General features: G+C 42.5%; 2 protein-coding genes across 5 annotated transcripts in view; both read left to right on the plus strand.

The window, feature by feature from the left end:
- The first annotated feature begins 229 nt into the window (after positions 1-229).
- Positions 230-4,474, plus strand: fbxl15 (F-box and leucine-rich repeat protein 15). Of its 2 annotated transcripts, XM_027033008.2 has the most exons (6): positions 230-325; positions 1,397-1,556; positions 1,787-2,289; positions 2,645-2,798; positions 2,903-3,002; positions 3,257-4,474. In XM_027033008.2, exons 1-5 carry the CDS (start codon positions 258-260, stop codon positions 2,990-2,992), a joined length of 975 nt encoding a protein of 324 aa, XP_026888809.2. In that variant the 5' UTR covers positions 230-257; the 3' UTR covers positions 2,993-3,002; positions 3,257-4,474. The 2 variants fall into 2 exon arrangements, with proteins under 2 accessions (XP_026888809.2, XP_026888810.2); XM_027033009.2 differs by lacking the exon at positions 3,257-4,474 and having other exon boundaries at positions 2,645-2,996.
- A 1,904-nt stretch (positions 4,475-6,378) lies between these two features.
- Positions 6,379-17,057, plus strand: part of LOC113581982 — a 67,797-nt gene continuing 57,118 nt past the window's right edge. The window contains exon 1 of one of the 3 annotated variants that reach the window (XM_035533365.1): positions 6,379-6,654. The gene's annotated coding sequence lies outside the window, so the exon portion shown is untranslated. Of the gene's footprint in view, positions 6,655-14,195; positions 14,277-14,810; positions 14,879-17,057 lie in introns of those variants that run through there. The other 2 variants (XM_035533364.1, XM_035533366.1) reach the window with 2 other exon arrangements.

The raw sequence follows: 17,057 nt of genomic DNA on the forward strand, positions 1-17,057 counted from the left end.
ATTTGTAGTGCCTGAGCCCATTTGATTAATGCAATGCAGGCAGTGCTTTCTTCTTAAATCGAAGACCTCGAGCATTTTAAATAAATTGGTTAGATACTTTTATTATTTATATTATAGTTTATAAATTAAATCTATGTTCTATTAAATCATGTTCTGACGTCTTCCGGGGCCATTTTCAACCCCAAACACTAGATGGGAGTATTGGACACAAAGCGAGATGAGCCGGAGAGCAAAGAAGCAGCTCAGCAATTCTACACATGACAAACTCAGCTGCCCCTTACATGACCATGGATGCAAAATCGGAGGAACGACCTGACGGAGCCAAGTACGGATACATATTTACACCAGATTGCGGTATCGAGATATAACTACAAAGCTGCGAAGTAGTCTGTAGCGGATGCCTGCATGCAAACTTCCTGGGTTTGTGTTTATAGCTAAAGTGGTAGCTAACGTCAGCTAGCTGTCGAGGTATCCAGGAGAGCTTTCTCCTTGTTCTGCTTTTGCAAGCTGCCTAGCTGGACTCTATAGACAAAAATCCGTGGTATTAAACATTTGATACATGTATGTGTTTTTTCTTCATTGGTACCTGTAGCATAAATAGCTAGCTAGTTAACGACCTATTAATAATATGAAGTGCTTATGCAGGAATAGGACTTGTTATTAACGCGCAGGAAAGCAGGTGGTAAAGTACGTATTAACGTATTAAGCACAACGTAATAACGTCATCATGGCGTCATAAGCACGCTTAAATGCATTGGCACCTCAGTGGAATATTTGACCACAAGGCCCAATAATGTGGGCCCAATAATTTTTTAAAGCTGTGGGAATTCAACGCATAGAGTAACCTGTCCATCTTTTAGCTAAAGATGGATCATCCTAATTGAAAAGTAAAACGCTTCGTCCCTCATTGAAATTGTCACGTACTTTCGTACACATCGTTCCATACACACACTAGGTCTTAAAAGTGATGAGAATAACATAATTGTGGATAAAACCAAACCCATTTCCCAAGAAATAGAAGAGTTCAAAATCAACATTATGGGGCAAAGAATGTCTGGCAATCTCGACGTGCACATCACAGTCATCTCCATAGGGATGACTAGATACAATGGGAGACTAGATACAAGCTAATAATTCCTGTCTCTGACACTGAATACAGGGCAAAGTTTTAACCAGTTCTTTTGTTTCAGTCCACAATTTCATAACGCAGCATGCTTTTATTTTAATATTTTAATAATGTTTTTATTTTAATGTTCTCTAATAAAAATCTTCAGGCCATATGCCTGTTTCTGTGCATTGCATACAGTGTCAAATAAATCTTTATGGCAGCAACATTTTAAATTTTCATTGTTGTGAGTGTAATGTAGAGGTGTGACTATCTGTTGGTGCATTGCAGGTATCAGCTTTTGGATCTTCCTTGGGAGGATGTCCTGGTGGCACACGTGTTGTGCTACTTACCTTTGCGGCATCTGCTCAGCCTGCAGTGTGTGAGCAAGAGCTTCCGTTCACTGGTCCAGGTTTACCTGGCCAACTGCCGTACATTTGACCCTGCCCAGGTGAGCTGTGTCTGCTGCTGAAAGCACACCTCATGGGCTGCATGTGTAGTCTCCGTACATACTGGCACATTACACGTGGAAGTGCATATTTCAACTCGTGCTCTGTTTTGTGTTTCAGAATCCTTTTTGTTTGTGTGAACATGAGTGTGCTGTATAGCTTTTCCTTTGGTGCACTTGACTCATCTGATGTCCAGTCATCTCTCAGCACTCCCATCTCTGCCCCTCTCTAGACGGGTCCTTGTATCCCGAAAGAAGCCTTCTGCTCCATGCTCCGTGACAACACCGTCCTCCACACCCTATCTGTCCACCGCTGCTCCGACTGGATCACGGACAAGGAGCTGCTGCCCGTGGTGGGCCAGAACCAGCAGCTGCGGAGGGTGGACCTGCGGGGTTGCGTCCAGCTCACCCGCCATGCCTTGGTGGCACTGGCACTGGGTTGCCCGCGCCTTCAGCACCTGTGTCTGGCACACTGTGAGTGGGTGGACGGCCTGGCGCTGCGGAGCCTGGCTGACCGCTGTGCCCACATGCGCTCCCTGGACCTCACCGCCTGCCGCCAGGTGCGCGACGAGGCTGTGGGCTACGCGGCAGCTCGGTGGCCCGGCTTGCGCTCGCTCTCCGTGGCCGTGAATGCCAACATCACGGACACTGCCGTAGAAGAGGTGGCCAAGCGCTGCAGGGAGCTGGAGCACCTCGACCTGACAGGTTGCCTGCGAGTGCGGAATGAAGCCATCAGGTGAGGCCGGGGGAGGGGCCACAGCTTGAGTGAGGGGAAGGGTGTGGATATCTTGGGGGGGCATGGACATGTGGGGGGAAGGGGCGGATCCCAATAGATTGTGATTCCTGGTGTGTAAGCAGTTGAGTCTCATCAGCTATATGTTATATGCTGTATGAAAACACTTCTTTTCCTAGAATGGTGCATGCAATTCGTAAATGACATTTCAGTTCGACGTCTGTAATTTCCCCTGCTGTGGATGTGTGCATTTATGTTTTGGAAGATTTTGTTTTGATTTCTGTCAGCTCTACAATTTTGTTGCTTTAACGAGCTGGCCTAAAAGTATATGATTGTTCATGTGTGTGTGTATGTGTAGGACCGTAGCTGAATACTGCCCTAAACTGCAGTCTCTAAAGGTGAATCACTGTCACAATGTTAGCGAGTCCAGCCTGGGTGTGCTACGAAGGAGGAATGTAGAGATCGATGTGGAGCCACCCCTCCAGAGGGCGCTAGTGTTGCTTCAGGATGTGGTGGGCTTCGCCCCCTTCATCAACCTTCAGATATAACACCGCCCCAACCATATGGGCGCATGTGTATCATATATCTCAGAGTAACAATGCACTCCTTCAATCAGTTCCTCTCCGCAGACAGTCATCAGGATATAACTGGTCATGCAGGAGATTTTCTAGGATATATGGTACACATGACCCCTGGATCAGTCTAGCTGAAAAGAGGTGAGTGCCTGTTCCTGGTTTAAATCTTAATATTCCCGATGAGCACTGAGGCAAAGACTACTGGCTTGTGAATTAAGACTGAAATTGAAAGGAAAAGAACGGGGCATTTAGACTGGAATGACACAAGACAGACATGTGACGTGTCGCCACAATCAGTCAGGGTTTACAGCTCAAGAATGTTCTATGTGCAGAAATAATACTAACATGACGTTTTAAAGTTGAATAAGGGCATTCTCATATATTGCTAATTTCAGGTATTCCATTCATCGTGGACCAATTCCTTTTGCTGGCACAGTGCATGAAGAATGTACATTGTTTCAAGAAACCTGAGTGTGATACAACAGTGTGATATGGAAAAGTCCAACTTCAGTCCTGGGGTATTGGGAAGTTGTGGGGAGGGGTGTAGGGTGGTCCAGACAAGTTTAACTTCTTGGAGGGCCTAATAATTGGATGTTGGATGTTTAATGAAAACACTAAACCATTAAGTGCTGTAACCGTCCAGATCTGGAAACTCGCAAAGCTGTTTTAGAAGAATTCATCTTTCATTTTTCCAGAGTTTCTGAACATTGACCTGATCTGTCATACTTGAGATGCGCATGTGTAAATGTAAGGTTGTTATAGCAGTGAGACTGTCATTTGTAGTATCTCTGACTGTCCTCTGGAGGAGCACTTAATTTTTTTTTTACTTTGTGGTGAACAGAAGGTTCTATCTAATTTTGCACTTATGAGAGATGGAAGAAAGCCAGTTCCGCTTTTAGAGTGTCTGTTTGGCCTGTGCAGAGGTGTGTCCATTTGTGTGTGTCATGCCTTATTGAACAAAGATGACTGTCCTATTGTGAGGGTACATATGTACATGTTGTCATTAAACACCAAAAGCATCTGTTATTTCTACAAACCCATCTATCACTTTATAGCTTAATCGTAGCTTTCAGAAATTGTGAGCAGACCTAGTTTCTGGGTTAACTGCATTCTGACCTCATAAGAATGATTATTCCTTTGACCCAGTTAGCTGAGTATGGAAGGGGTGTAAGTATTCAGTCCTGAAGTTTGATCTTTATAGCTTTCATTTAAGTCCCAAAGCTTTGTTGTAAATTGTATTGAAGTGGATTATGTATACATGTATACACACTCTCACACACACACACACACACACACACACATTACCAGTCAAAAGTTGGACACACCTTCTTTGTTTACTTTTAGACTTTTAGTATTTATTGCATCTTAGAAAAAATCAAAACAATTAAATTTGGGTGAGGAACTAAAATCCTAAATGAAAACTATTTGGGATTTAAAAATATTATTTATATAATTAATATTATTGGAACAGCTGTGCAAGCAAAGTGCTTCTGAATTTTACTTTTCTACATCTACTTTATCGAATATAAAACTTGTTCCTCCTACAAATTCAGAAGCACATTGCTGATGAAGGACCTCTGTCTGAAACGTCCTGTCTCTCTGGAAACTCTGTGTACTTCACCACAGGTTTGAATCTCTGTCTCTCTCTCGCTCACATTTTATATATATATATATATATATATATATATATATATATATATATATATATATATATATATATATATATATATATATATATATATATATATATATATTGTGTGTGTGTGTACACATTTTTGATTTTGTTTTGGAAATTAGCCTTTCAGCTACTTTTGCTATTGATTTAAATGTCTTTAAAACACACATTCCATCAAGTGTACGACTCCATACCACCAAGCTTTTGGTACTGGTACTGGTAAAAAAAAAAAATTTGCAATACAGAAGGTTTCTGGAGAAACAAGACAGATTCTTCATCAACTGTTCAAGCACAGTGCTTCTGATGTGCTAGGGGGTGAAATCAGTTCACATTCAAAAAGTACATTGTATTGCTTCAAAGTCAAGGTTTTTAGAGATTGTGTGTATGTGTGTTAAAAGCTATTGCATATGTGTGTGTATGTACAATTGTCTTGCATAAGTTGACGTAATTGCTTTAAGATATGCCATTGACAGATGGTACAAAGGATTTGATTCTGCCGTCAATAGATATAGTCTGCTGAAGGTCCTTCGCAAGCTCCTGCTGTATTTAAGCGTGTATTCCCTGAACATATTCTCTGTTGACACTGACATTGACATTCAAATCATCACGTAATATAGGAGTTGCATTCCCTACCAGTCACAGAGAGCAAGGACACTCATTGTGAGGCCCCCGGCAGCCCCCATTCAGCTCCCACTTTCATTGATAAGGAACTATTGTGTTGATAGAGGTGTGTCGGAGCAGCAAAACCATCGCAGAGCGATCTCCAGGGCTGGCAGTGAAGAACCATGATCTACAGTATTGCATATTTATTATTTAAAAAATGGACTGCAGACATGTATTGAATTTAAAGACTGTGGCCTACATGTATTGAATTTAAAGACTGTGGCCTATGTATGTGTTGTTTATTTATATATATATATATATATATATATATATATATAAAGATGTGTCTAATTGTCTCGTGGAACTTGGTGAATGAATATATGTAATGCATTATAAAAGAGATTTTGAAATGATTTATTTCAGCTATGGTAGGTTTATGGTTTATTTCACACAACTTGTTTGCAGACACTGATGATGCCTGGTCTCGAGTTAGCCTGCGGCTTCCTTTGCAGTGAAAAACAATCTTTAAGCTTAGCGTGATCTGTGTCGTGACTCGTGAGGTGATCCCAACAAGCTGAAGTTGTCCATAGTCAACCTTTGAGATACTATTTTAAGATATTCCGTACTACCAAGTCAACACAAGAGGTCAGCAGAAGCCATACGATTTCACTGAAGTGTGGGTCGCTGGCAATTTTAGTATATTTCAATATGTTTCTCTACATCCTTCGAGCTTTTTGTCTGCTTGTATCTGCTTCCATATTCCGCATTTATTCAATTATAGTACTGTCAGTAACTGCAAGTAAAAAAGTTTAGTTGTTATGAAATTCCATGTGATCTGTAAATAATACTATAACGATTCCTGAAATCTGAAGCGTCAATTTATGACTGACCCTTAAGATTTTTAGGCCTTGTTATATTATTTATTTCTGGTGATACTGACATAATCCATAAATATATTTGTGTGCAACATGTATTTAAATTATTACTCTGCGAGACACGAACATGCTCAAAAGATTGCTATTATTTTTTGTTGTACTTTTCTGTTTAAGCTCTTTTTTTAAATTTGGGACTTTTAGCAACTTCCCACAAAGTTTGCATCCACCGGTTGACCTACGAGACTTGACACCTGCAAAAAATAACATTTTAATGTTTCCAGAGGTCTGCACTGAGCATGCTCCTTCCCACCGGCGGGGAGGGTGAGAGTGTGTTGGAGTGTGTGCAGTGTGTCTGGTGCTGTGAGTTGGTGACAGAGTGCGTTCTCCCTTCCATGTCCCCGCCAGAACTCGAAAAATAAAACCAGCCGGCAGAGCTGTCCGTTTCAGAACCACCAGTCCCAACGACACCGCCCCCAAAACCCAGATACGGCGGCGCAGCTCCATTCTACGGGGAGACGGAGGAGTGAGACTTGCCCGTCTGACGCGGACTGCAGCAGCGGAACCAACGCGTAGCCTTGCAGTGGTGTTGATCTGTTAGAGGAAGGACGTGCTCTCTTCATCACGTTAACTCAATTCACCGGTAAGAAACTCAGCTTTTCCCCCAAGCTGATCCCTTGAGGTGCTGACCTACACCGCTACTGTGTGTGTGTGTGTGTGTGTGTGTGTGTGTGTATCTTATTGATGATGAGCATCGGAGAAGGCTGTGTGGCTTTGCAAAAAAAGAAAAAAGCCAAACAACCCGGACTAATGTGAATGTATCGCATTAGGTTTATGACTGAAGACAAATGCTCACGTTTAGTTCCCATCGAGTTTGTGTGTTTGTGGGGCATGGCCTGTGTCCACTGGCTCGTCGTTTATGAAAGGTCATCAAATAAACGTCTGTATTGACTCGTCGACACTTTGTATAGGTATTCTAATGTGCTCCAACCTCCGTGTTTCGGTATCAAATGATCAAATTCATATTCACAGACAAGTTTTGTGAGCATCTCAACCAGTTGAGTGAGCCGTGGAGGTCATTTCGCGAATGCGGCGAGAGACGGTCCGCTGACTTCGCTTTAGCGTCCCTTTCTTTAAATGAAAAGGATTCGTGAATGGAAAGTATTCCATCCTCAATTACACCGATAAGATGTGACGGTGGTGTTGTCGGAATAAATACGACTACCGCAGCCTACAAGTTGTTGTTCTCCCCAGTAACATCAGGGAGACAAGCTGAGGATGTGGTGCATGTCTGTTCGGCGAAACTGTTCTTGAACATCTACTAACGCAGTGTTTTTGACATAACTGCACTAAGCTCAAGCTGACTTTTTTTTTTTCCTTCTAATAACGGGTTGTGGTTCGCGTATAACCAAATGTATAAGTGGGTCTGTTAATATCTTTTGTGCATGTAAACTGGAAAATACATTGCTGAGTACACTGAAACACTTTCCACTTTCTGGGAAGACACTGTGATGGATTCACCATTGCAAAGTGATGCAGCCTCTGAAACTTACCTGTTTTGTGTCCTTTAGCTGCAGATGGATGTATAATTCATAGACTGGCAGATGGTTATACTGAAGATCTATAGTTGGTTTCCTGACATTAATGCTTCTTTTTGCATTTCTTATTATACATGAATGCACATGTAAAATAATTTGCATATAAGGGCAGGTTTTAAAGGTTATCACACTAATGTAAAAAAAGAATTGTCTTCAAAAACTGCATAAATATTTCTTAAAGAATCAGTCAAACCTTTGTGCAGATCAGTAGCATGTAATTCTTTTGTTTACAAATGAGAAAACGGCATCTGGAGCAGTGTGGACCTGAAGACCCGAACTTGAAGGAAACTCGAACCTGAAGGACTGTGTGTGCATGTGTGTTTATATATATATATATATATATATATATATATATATATATATATATATATATATATATATAAAAAATGTGTATGTGTGAAAATGTGTATGCTGTAGTGAGCTAGTGAGCTCTGCTCCTGTGTTGAGACTGAGGAAACGGAAAAAATGAGACGTTATTGCACTTTCACGTGAGGTGTTACCAAGGCTGATAGAATGCACAGAATTCAAAGCCACTGAAACTGCAGGACTGTATGCGCTTCAGCATGCAGAGGTGCTGGAGCAGGAGGAGGAAGAGCATGATGAAGGGAGTACGTCCAAGCCTCGGGTCCGCAGGACACCGAGAGTGGTTTGTCTTCATTACTGCTACTGCCCTGAGGATTTCAGCCCAGCTGTTTCTCAGCCAACCAGCCAGGTGTCTACTAATGAACCCTGAGGTCAGACAGGACACCTCCAGCAAACATTCAGCCTTCTGCTCTTGCTGTCTCTCTCACTCTCTCCTTCTCTCTCCCGCTGTCTCTCTCACTCTCGCCGTCTCTCTAGCTCTTGCGGGCACTCTCTCCTTCTCTCTCCCACTCTCTCCTTCTCTCTCTCGCTGTCTCTCTCACTCTTCTCTCTCACTCTCGCTGTCTCTCTCACTCTCTCCTTCTCTCTCTCTCGCTGTCTCTCTCACTCTCTCCTTCTCTCTCTCTCGCTGTCTCTCTCGCTGTCTCTCTCACTCTCCTCTCTCACTCTCGCTGTCTCTCTCACTCTCCTCTCTCACTCTCGCCGTCTCTCTCCCGCTGTCTCTCTCACTCTCGCCGTCTCTCTAGCTCTTGCGGGCACTCTCTCCTTCTCTCTCTCGCTGTCTCTCTCACTCTTCTCTCTCACTCTCGCTGTCTCTCTCACTCTTCTCTCTCACTCTCGCTGTCTCTCTCACTCTCCTTCTCTCTCTCTCGCTGTCTCTCTCACTCTTCTCTCTCACTCTCGCTGTCTCTCTCACTCTCCTTCTCTCTCTCTCGCTGTCTCTCTCACTCTTCTCTCTCACTCTCGCTGTCTCTCTCACTCTCCTTCTCTCTCTCTCGCTGTCTCTCTCACTCTTCTCTCTCACTCTCGCTGTCTCTCTCACTCTCTCCTTCTCTCACTCTCGCTGTCTCTCTCACTCTCTCCTTCTCTCACTCTCGCTGTCTCTCTCACTCTCTCCTTCTCTCTCACTCTTGCTGTCTCTCTTACTCTCCTCTCTCACTCTCGCTCTCTCACTCTCGCTGTCTCTCTCACTCTCTCCTTCTCTCTCTCTCGCTGTCTCTCTCACTCTCCTCTCTCACTCTCGCTGTCTCTCTCACTCTCCTCTCTCACTCTCCTCTCTCACTCTCGCTCTCTCTCTCACTCTCTCCTTCTCTCTCTCCCGCTGTCTCTCTCACTCTCGCCGTCTCTCTAGCTCTTGCGGGCACTCTCTCCTTCTCTCTCTCGCTGTCTCTCTCACTCTTCTCTCTCACTCTCGCTGTCTCTCTCACTCTCTCCTTCTCTCTCTCTCGCTGTCTCTCTCACTCTCGCTGTCTCTCTCACTCTCCTTCTCTCTCTCTCGCTGTCTCTCTCACTCTTTTCTCTCACTCTCGCTGTCTCTCTCACTCTCTCCTTCTCTCTCTCTCGCTGTCTCTCTCACTCTCTCCTTCTCTCTCTCTCGCTGTCTCTCTCACTCTCTCCTTCTCTCACTCTCTCCTTCTCTCTCACTCTTGCTGTCTCTCTTACTCTCCTCTCTCACTCTCGCTCTCTCACTCTCGCTGTCTCTCTCACTCTCTCCTTCTCTCTCTCCCGCTGTCTCTCTCACTCTTCTCTCTCCCGCTGTCTCTCTCACTCTCGCCGTCTCTCTCTCTCTCTCTCTCTCTCTCTCTCTCTCTCTGCATCTTGTGCTCTCCCTCTCTCTTGCCCTTTCTTCTTCTGCTTAGCTTTGCACTTTTTGCCTCGGTAAATGGCCCCTCCAGAATCCACTGCAGTGATCTCTGGTCTGATATTTACCTGCTTTAAAGTTAACCATCACTGTCCAATCAGAACTTATTCTAGAATTATCCATGTGCACGTTTCGGTCCAGCTGCGGGAACACTCATTCTGGTGCTGTTTTCGGCTAATTTGACTGTAAAGTTGTGACTGCAGTTTGTATGTGGTTATCTGTTTGCAGCTTGTCACTGCAGACAGTACTGAAATTAGATTTATAGCAGTGTTGGTTTCTCTACAGTAATAGGCTGTTATTTAGCTGTGCTAAGCAGGGTTTGCTCACTGTCTCACTTTCTGGCACATTCTCCCCCCACTCTGTCTTACACTCTCTCCAATCCTCCTTTTTTCCCCGAGTGCATGCGTGAATGTGTTTGTCTTGGTGCCTGTGGGTGTTTGTGGGTGTATGTGTATATTTCTGTGTGTTCTGGCTGTCCTTCCCTTGGACACGCCCTTTTTATCCGTGGCAAAAACAACTGACTGGCCTGATTCAGTCTTCTATCTACTATCCACCTCCTGCTTTCTCTTTCTTTTTCTTGCCCTTGACCTCTTTCTCTCCTTCCCCTCACTAACCTTTTAACCTTTTAACTTTTTTTTTTTTCTTCCGGCTTTCATTCATTCCCACCTTGTTCATTCACTCCTCTCATTTGCATACACATACTGAATTCTGGGACTTCCCAGCATTCACAAAAAAAGAGCTGTCTACATTTTGTTTTTTTGTTTTTTTAATCATTCTTGCTTTTTTCCTGCTGTACAGAATTCTGTGCCATCCATTCTGCCTGGATGCGCAGCCTTGCTCCTGGTGAGGTCTTTCAAAGTTTGTCATTGTCCCTGACACGCTTAGCTGAAGTAGTCAGGTGCTCACAATGTGTACGCTCCCCACCTGGCTCAAATCAAATAGAAGCAGAATATGCCGCCGAGAAGAATTTTCCACCATCGCATGCAGGCCGTCTGGTCAAGCTCCACTTCAATTCACACTACAAATAGCTTTGAGTTTTTATTGCTATACAGTATTCATTTTTATTGTTCTCTCCAAGATATTAATGAGCTTTATTGTTGCAGATCCTTAGGCTACGGATGCGCTGCACCCCTTTCACAGTCTGTACTGCAAAGATAAAATTACAGATAAAACACATAAGCCAGTGTAAATTGCAATCCCCAGTACTACATTAACTTTAATGTTAACCTTGAGACACAGGTAGGACACACTCTGCTTAATCCCAGTACCAAAAACAGTGATGATCATCTAAAATGTCTTTGATTGCAGGAAAGATAATTGGCAGAGTTAATCTCTGGTGTGGTGTCAGCAAACAGCTTCACTGTGTGGACCAGCTCCACTGCTCTGGTGCAGCTGAGCAGGGCTGGTTAGGGGAATGTCCTGAGTTTACATCCACTTCTCTCAAAGCTCAGGTCGAACACTTTCATGTGTGCTTCGTGCTGGCTCCAGACGTCCTGCTCCAACGGCTTCCCTTCTTTCGAGACCCCTGAAAAGTGTGTTAGTAAATATTTTTAGAAGTTTAGAGATCTGAGTGAATCAGGTACACACAGCCCACCAAGCTGCCAGCTGAGAGACAGAAGAGTGAAGAGGGGGGAGCAGAGAGAGAAGAGAAGAGAAGAGGGAGAGAAGAGAAGAGAAGAGAAGAGAAGAGAAGAGGGAGAGAAGAGGTAGAGAAGGCAGCATGGAAGAACTAATGAGATTTGGGAGACGTACGTTGTGATGCACGGACGTACGTTGTGATGCACGGATGTACGTTGTGATGCTGGGCAATGGAAGTGTCTAAAGTATCTCAGCTTGGTGTCTGGTGCTGTTCAAACAGGGAGCATGGGGCACTGCATAATATAAAGGAATGGCCTTTTTACTGGTCTCAGGTCAGGGTTTGCAGCATGCAGACATAAAGATTCAGGAGGTCTGCAATGGGTGTGTGAGTGTGTGTGCGCGCGCACTAGTGTGCATGTCTGTATGTGTGTGTTATCTCAGAAACATAAGATGACAAATCCTATTAAATAGACAGGAAGAATGTAGGTCTCTCTCTGCAATTCTTGTGTGTGTGTGAGAGAGAGATAGAGAGAGAACACACACACACACACACACGTGTGTGTTCGCTCCTTTTTTACCTTGATCTGTTAAAGCCCCATTCAGAAGCTGCTCTAATTTGCAGGCCAGTTTTGAGTGCAGCAGGAGCAGAAGCTAGCACTGCCTCACCCACCATCACATAGAAGAGGCGTGTGTCTTAATGAGCACTCTGCTCTAATTCTTTACTTCCAGCATTGTGGCATTTCTATTAGATTTAATATCTTTAGTAGAGTTTGGTATAGTGGTGTTGCTGTCTTTAACCTTAACTCTTTTAATTATTCAGTATCCTTGCATGTAGGACAATAGTCAGAAGACTGTAGTTTTCAGAACTGAATTATCTGTGTCTGTCATCTGTTTCAGTAGAATTTCATGGTCAATTCTTTGGCCTATGAAGTGTTTGGCAACATATTGTTTTGGTTTTCACTTTGCGCATGTCTCGGTCTGTAACCTTGGCATAGCAGAAGCAACATTTCTGGAGAATGACAGACAGGTCCTGGCATGTGCGCTTTACAGACTCAAGGGGAAAGTTCTCCTCTTTCCCGAGACAAGGGACGCCCACGCACACACACATGCCAGAGTCCCTCTACTCTAGAGAGTGTGCTGTCATCTGCTTCAATGATGAACTAACGAGTTGAATCAAGTATATCAGGGCACATTTGTGTTCCGCTATTATAATGTGAGTACTATGCAGTCACTCACTCGTCTGTTCGCTACACTTCCCCACCCCACACTGGACTTGATTCCACTTAACATTATTGTTCTGAGTCATACTACACCTGATTCTGCTATGTAATCTATTATGTATGCGACGAGGTACGGACAAAATTTATTTTTGCAATCAAAGCTAGGAATTATGGGCAAATGTAACCACAGTTCTGATATTGGTGAATGAGAAGTTACTGCTGCAGATGACTGATGGCTTACAGTGAACTGGGCTAAAGCACTTCTGAAGACCTACACAGCTGAAGTTCTAATTCATTTTAAGATCCTTCCTTGAGCTTGGCGGTAGAAAAACATAATTGCTGTTTAAACAATTAGAAATGAAGTGAACTAAAACAGTTAGAAGAATGGTGCTTGTCACATCAAAATTTATTATATTATCACTCGGAGGTTAGGAACTAAGCCACTGAAGTGAAATATATGTAACTGTTTACCATGTAACTGACTCGTGCACACGCACATTTAAACACTTTCAAAACTATATGTTTGCTGTTGGATGAATGTTTGCATCGGTTGCTATAAGGCCAGTGGTTAGGTGTGAAGATCAGATTGGGATTTAGCAAAAGACATTGTGTGAGTGTGTTTCCAAGTGTGTGTGGGTGTGCATGTTAATTTGTGTGTGTGTGTGTGTGTGTGTGCAAAGCTAGCGGGCTATAGTCCCTGACTGTTGCATTCAGAACACTACTCTGCCACATAAGGACTGTCTCTATGACAACAGTTCTTAGCTCATCATCCTCCAAGGAATGGCACTCTTATAATACACATAACCTGTATCTCACAGTCCAACTTTTTGCCCATGGATCACTCTGTGGAACCTGTTGTCCATGCATCTCTATACAAGATTCAACTTCTGTCGAATGTGAAAATCAGCATCAATCTATAAAGTGTGAAATATAATATCCATAGCCACAGACATACAACTAAGCTGATTAAAGACTGCTGCAGCCTGTTATGATCTATAATGCAGCCTAATGGTCAGTTCTTATGTACATCTATGTTGGAAGTAATGGATTTTGGTTACTGTGACAACTGGATAGTGTATTTCTCTACTCCTCATGAGGGTTAACTGATGCTAGATGGTGTGTGTGTGTGTGTGTGTGTGTGTGTGTGTGTGTGTGTGAGAGAGAGAGAGAGAGAAAGACAGATTTTTGTCTGCACAGGGATGCACTCCTTTGCTACTATGGGAGTTTGTGTTGCAGAGGGACAGGCAGAGAGACACAGGGGAAGAAGCAGAGAGTCAGGCTTGAGCAGAAGCAGCCTTACGTGTCTTGAAATAAGTTACTTCACGCAATCAGTTTAATAAAGCATTTTAAAGGAGTTAGCAGATGAAGCAGCCTGCCATTGCTGTTCTGTTAAGATCACAGCCACTGTAGGTAGCTAGTTGCTAAACACTGTAACATAGAGTAAAGCTTCAGGCTAATATTAGTGTTCTCTTCTGCCTCTCTTCACTGGCCACAGAGCTAAAATTAGCAAAGAACTCTTTGACGCTGTCTTCATTAGCCTCATATCGTCACTACGCACAGGATTCAGGCAGCTGGGAACCACAGATAGATCTGACCAAACCACAGACAGAATGTATCAATCTTCCCTCGGTGCCCTTTAAGTCAGGTATGTGTATATGTGTGTATGTGTAGGTGTGTGTGTGTGTGTGTGTCAGTCCATCCTCTGTCATGGTGATCTACAATTGAGGCTGTTTTGCTGAGAAACTATAATTTCAAATAATAAGCCATGTTCTCAAGTTCCATTGAATGCCATTGCTTTATGCTATAATATAAACACATTGTGTAGGTTACCTACTGCAGTGATCAGTACTTGATTCTTGGTCTTTGTCACTTGGATGCTGTTCTGATGCTATTCTGTAGCAGCGGCATTCTATTCGTGTTTTCTGTAAGACATTGTCCACTTACTTTGAAATGACACTTAACTTTGCACTGTCCTATCTGGCAACAGCTGGGATAAGTGCTGACAGGTGGCACAGCAGGAGTGCGAGGGCAGGCGTGTGTGTCTCGTATGGCGTTCAGTGCTCAGGAAACTGAAGGGCTGGCACTGGGTAAAGAAACAGCTCAGGGGCACTGGACATGTGATACTGGGTAACAAAACAGCTCAAGGTCACTGGGCATGATACTCTGGGTAAGAGAACACGTCGGGGGCACTGGGCATGAGACTCTGGGTAAGGAAACACCCCAGAGGACCCGGGCATGAGACACTGGGTAAGACAACACCCCAGGGACGCTGGGTACAAGACACTGAGTAAGTGAAAACCTCAGGAAGTCAGGGGAGGAAAGCAGTACATAGCATAGACTCTCTCCACCTTTATATGGGTCTGTGTCTGTGTGAAGTATATGTGTATGTGTCAGTCCATCAACTGAAGCTGTTTCTCCGACTATAATTTAAAATAATAAGCCATGAACAGTGAAAGGGGAATCACTAAAGTTAGAAGGGGGTGTTGTTTTTGTAAACAATTCCTTAGGGATGAGTGGTGTGAGGTGGGGGATTGGAGTAGAGGTGAAATGGTGACTGTGCAGGAAAAGGGAGACAAAATAGGAACTCGTTGGTTGTACATTATAAGATAAATGAATAAACGTTTATGGAGTTCTTCCAACCTTACACTCCCACAAATTACATGTTTGCTGATCATAGCCACTATAGGACAGTCTTCACAACATTGATTTCTTTTCAAAGAGACAGTAATATTACTAAAATAGGTTTTGCAGTAAAAACACTAGACGAGTTCTAAACCAGATTTAAGGTATTTAAAATGCTGAGACAGCTTTTTAACAAAGGCTTTACAAAGAAGAGCGTAGCTTAGTTCTAACTAACCCCTCTTCTACTTTCTTTAGGCATGGTGCCTGAGATAAAAGTTAGATTGAAATATATGATATGAATTTTCTGCAGCAGTTTGTAATGATGCATGCTAGTGTAACTCACCTGGCAGAGCCTGCCAGACTGCCTGCCAAAGGCTGAAATTAAAAATGGGTTTGAATTATCTGCACAATACAGTTCACTGTAGCATTAATCCTTCACGAGGCATTGAACAAATCCATAGCGTCACATGGGTCAACAGTGAACGGTTTGCCACAGCAATACCATAATGAGCAACAGGTGATTTAACAGAAGCAGGAAAAATCAGAAGACTAGAATGACTATTACTGCACAGTTGACAAATGTCTTGTAGGAGACAGGAAAAATGTAACTGCCTTCTAAAGGGACACCTGATTATTAGTGCTGTCTTGGGGCGTTTTCACACTGGTTTGAGGTAGAGGCTCGTTATCGCTGGTTTGCTTTCATGCACAAAGAGTCTATCCGATTGCACAATTCCATACGCCACTTATCTGTGCATAGGCTCGCAAATCCATTTGCTGTTTTTTATTATCAGGCAGCAAGGAACAGTGCCTTTGAGATGCATGGAATTTCACTGTGCAAGAGCACCTGCAAACAAGGAGCCATTCTCGTATGAGAAGATTTTTATTGCAATGTACTTATACAGATTGGGGTTTTTTTCTGTAAAATATACTCTACAGTGCTGGGCAAAACTTTTAGGTACCTGAAAAAATGGATTTAAAATGTTCATCTGGATAGTACGCGTTTATTTACTCAGAATTATTATTATTATTATTATTATTATTATTATTATTATTATTATTATTATTCATTATTGCTAAAACTGCCCATGAATACTGTAATTATAATGCATTATAAATGCATTTATAATGCAGTTTATGGAATATATAATGCTTTATAGTGCCTGCCGTTAGCTTGTATAAATATTCATTAGTACCTATTGCTACATGCATAACACCTTATAAAGCAAGAGTATATGACTTATTGTTGTAATGCACTATAAAAGGTTCTGATCTTTGGGTATCAGTTATAATGCAGTATAACTTAGAGCTTTGGTTTCTCAAATTACTCATGACCATTTCTAAAAGTATAATATGTAATAGAGCATTATACAAGGTTATTGCAGGCTTTGTGTGTTAAATGGCTTTTAAATGTGAAGGACATATCAATACATAACACATTTTGGAGTGTTGTAATGCTCTTTACAGGCTTTGAAGTGAGGTGAGACAATCACATGTAAGATGACTCTTAAATCGGATGTACTTCATGTTTCGTGTATTCAATAATGTGACATTTATTGTCACATTTATTTAAACCTTATACAAACATTTTATCAAGTGATGTAAACAAAAATACTAAAACTTTAGTAATTAATTTATGTAGTTATCTTTGTTTAACCCTTTAATTAGCGCACAAAGTATATAGAACAAGTAGCTGTGATATATTTGATTCAAATGTGTGTTTTTTTTCAAAGCTGTTTTATATTCATCACAGTTGTTTAGCTAGCTAGCTTGTTCTTCAACAATTTGTGGTATATTAGCTAAACTA

Source organism: Electrophorus electricus, chromosome 14 (assembly GCF_013358815.1).
Source record: "Electrophorus electricus isolate fEleEle1 chromosome 14, fEleEle1.pri, whole genome shotgun sequence".
NCBI classification, from domain to species: domain Eukaryota; kingdom Metazoa; phylum Chordata; class Actinopteri; order Gymnotiformes; family Gymnotidae; genus Electrophorus; species Electrophorus electricus.